The 2562-nt window shown below is 51.6% G+C and overlaps 1 protein-coding gene across 1 annotated transcript in view; it reads left to right on the forward strand.

Annotated features, from left to right (window-relative positions):
* The first annotated feature begins 2448 nt into the window (after positions 1 to 2448).
* Positions 2449 to 2562, forward strand: part of SLC12A5 (solute carrier family 12 (potassium/chloride transporter), member 5) — a 35623-nt gene continuing 35509 nt past the window's right edge. The window contains exon 1 of the mRNA XM_010835112.1: positions 2449 to 2539. Coding sequence (XP_010833414.1) covers positions 2449 to 2539 — 91 coding nt within the window. The remainder of the gene's footprint in view (positions 2540 to 2562) is intronic.

Raw genomic sequence — 2562 nt, forward strand, 5'->3', positions numbered from 1 at the left:
AAATGTAACACCTGATCAGTCCTAAAATCTAGGGACCTGTAAAAGCTCCTTATCCTGGCACACAGTTTCTCACACTTGGCACTATTGACAATTTGAACTGAATTATTCTTTGTTGTGGGGGATGGTCCATACATTCCGGGAGGCTTGATGTCTTCCTCCAGGAGGCAGTGGGATCCATGGACAAATGCTAGGCCCATTCAGGGTCAGTCTTCCTCCCTCTGTCTTAGGCCCTAACATACAGGTGAGTGAAGGGACATGATGGTGAATCTGTGGCTCAAGGTCATGCAGTCTCTACCCACTGGATGCCAGTACCACCCTCCTCCAGTTGTGATAACCAAAAATGTCTCTGGATATTGCCAACTGTTCCTTGGTGGGCAACAATGCTCCAAGTTGAGAAATATTGCTCTAACATAACAAATATACAGACAGGTAGACGCTTCATGAGTGTACATTTCAATACATTTTCATAAACTGAACATGACTGTCTCATGAACATCCAAATCAAGAAATAAAATATTCTGAGTGCCCTAAAAGCTTCCTTATGCCCCCTTTTAATCACTACCCCCTCACCCCTTTTGAACTGTGGTGTTGGAGAAGACTCTTGAGAGAAAATTCTGGGAGATGGTGAAGGACAGGGAAGCCTGGCGTGCTGCAGTCCATGGGGTCGCAAAGAGTTGAATACGACTTAGTGAAAGAACAACAAATACACTCTTCTGTGTCTGGCTTTTGTTCCATGATATTTGTCAGGTTTATCCACATTGATTGTGAATTATAACATCGTTCATTCCCCCTATGGCACTCACTCTATGAATGTACGTTCATTCCCACTATGGCACTCACTCTATGAATGAAACACCGCTTATTTGTCCATTTTACTGTTGATGGCTACTTGGGTAACTTTCAGTTTGAGGCTATCATGAATAATACTGCTAGGAACAATCCTGTCAATGTCTTTTGGTCAACAGGAGCTGTCGCTTCTTTGGGGCACAGACCTTGGAGTGGAATTGCTGAGTAGACAGGCATGTCTAATTAGGCTCAGCTTTAGCTGACTGAACAATTACCCAAAGTGATTTTGCCCAACTATACTCCTACCAGCAGTGCATGAGAGTCCAGGAGCCCTCCTTGACTCCTCTTTCCTTTACATGCAACGTACAATCCAGCAGCAGGTGTAGGTGTAGGTTTCCACTTCCAAAATGTATCCGAAATGGGACTGCCACCACCCCAGCCTGGCGATCATCGCCTCTTACCTGCTGGTTGCAGGAGCCTCCTAATTAGACTCCCAGCTTCCACTCCTGCCCTTAGCTGAGTCCTCACCCAGCAGCCAGAGTGATCCTGTTAACATGTAAGTCACAGCACATCGCTCCCCTACTCAGAAACTTCCCATGGCTTCTCCTGTAGATAAGACTCCAGACTCCTTGACAAAGACTTCAAGTCACAGTATGATCTGCTCTCCTCTCCCCCACCTCATCTCCGCCCCATCACTCACCTCTCCACTCATTCTGCTCCAGACACCCTGGCCATTTTGTTGCTCCCTGAACTGTCTTAGAGCCCTTGCACTTGCTATTTTCTCAGCTAGAGGGCTCTTCCCTCAGATCTTTGCTTAGCTGGCTCCTTCTCATCTGTGAGGGCTCAAGTCAAATACCACATCTTCTGAGAGGTCTTCTTACTCCATCCCTTAAAGTAGTCCTTCCCCTTAGTCATTATCCCTTGACCCCACCTTTTCTTCTTAACATATACCACAATCTCAAATTGTCCTGTCTATGCATTTGCTCACTTGTAATCTTTCTCCTCTCACTCATTAGAATGTAAGCCCCATGAGGACAGGAAGCCAGTCCATCTCATCCGATGCTATATCCCAGTGCCCCAACCAGTGCCGCAAACGCAGGGGTGCTATCAAGATGTGTTGAGTGAATGAAATCCAGTTTAGGAGACCTGAAAGTGAAGTCGCTCAGTCCTGTCGGACTCTTTGCAACCCCATGGACTGTAGCCTACCAGGCTCCTCCGTCCATGGGATTTTCCAACAAGAGTACTGAAGTGGGTAGCTATTCCCTTCTCTAGGGGATCTTTCTGACCCAGGGATCGAACCCGAGTCTCCTGCATCGCACGTAAATGCTTTACTGTCTGAGCCAGCAGGGAAGCCCTGACCTAGGCGAGGAGAACCCGAGCTCCAGGAGCCGCACACGGGGACACCTGGTGCCGGGGTGGCTCTCAGGAGCGGGTTGGACCCTCAGGCGCTTCCAGCGGAATTGAGAGCCCAAGGCCCCAGAGCCACGTGGCCAAACACGGAGGCACAAAGCCCGGCGGGCACTAGGACCCTGCGCGGCGCCGCGGCCGGCGGGGGGCGGCCGGCGGGGAGGGGGAATCCGCTCCTTCTGCCTCCCGGAGCCGGGTTGCGGCCACTTGTGCGATCCGGGCCGGTTCCGCAGCCGCCCGGCCCCTCTCCGCACCATGAGCCGCAGGTTCACCGTCACGTCGCTGCCCCCGGCGGGGCCCGCCGGGCCCTCTGATCCGGGGCCCCACGGGCCTTCAGCCGCAGACCGCCGCCGCCGCCTCTCGGGGGGA

Source organism: Bison bison, unplaced genomic scaffold, assembly GCF_000754665.1.
Source record: "Bison bison bison isolate TAMUID 2011002044 unplaced genomic scaffold, Bison_UMD1.0 scf7180017864038, whole genome shotgun sequence".
Classification (NCBI taxonomy): Eukaryota; Metazoa; Chordata; class Mammalia; order Artiodactyla; family Bovidae; genus Bison; species Bison bison.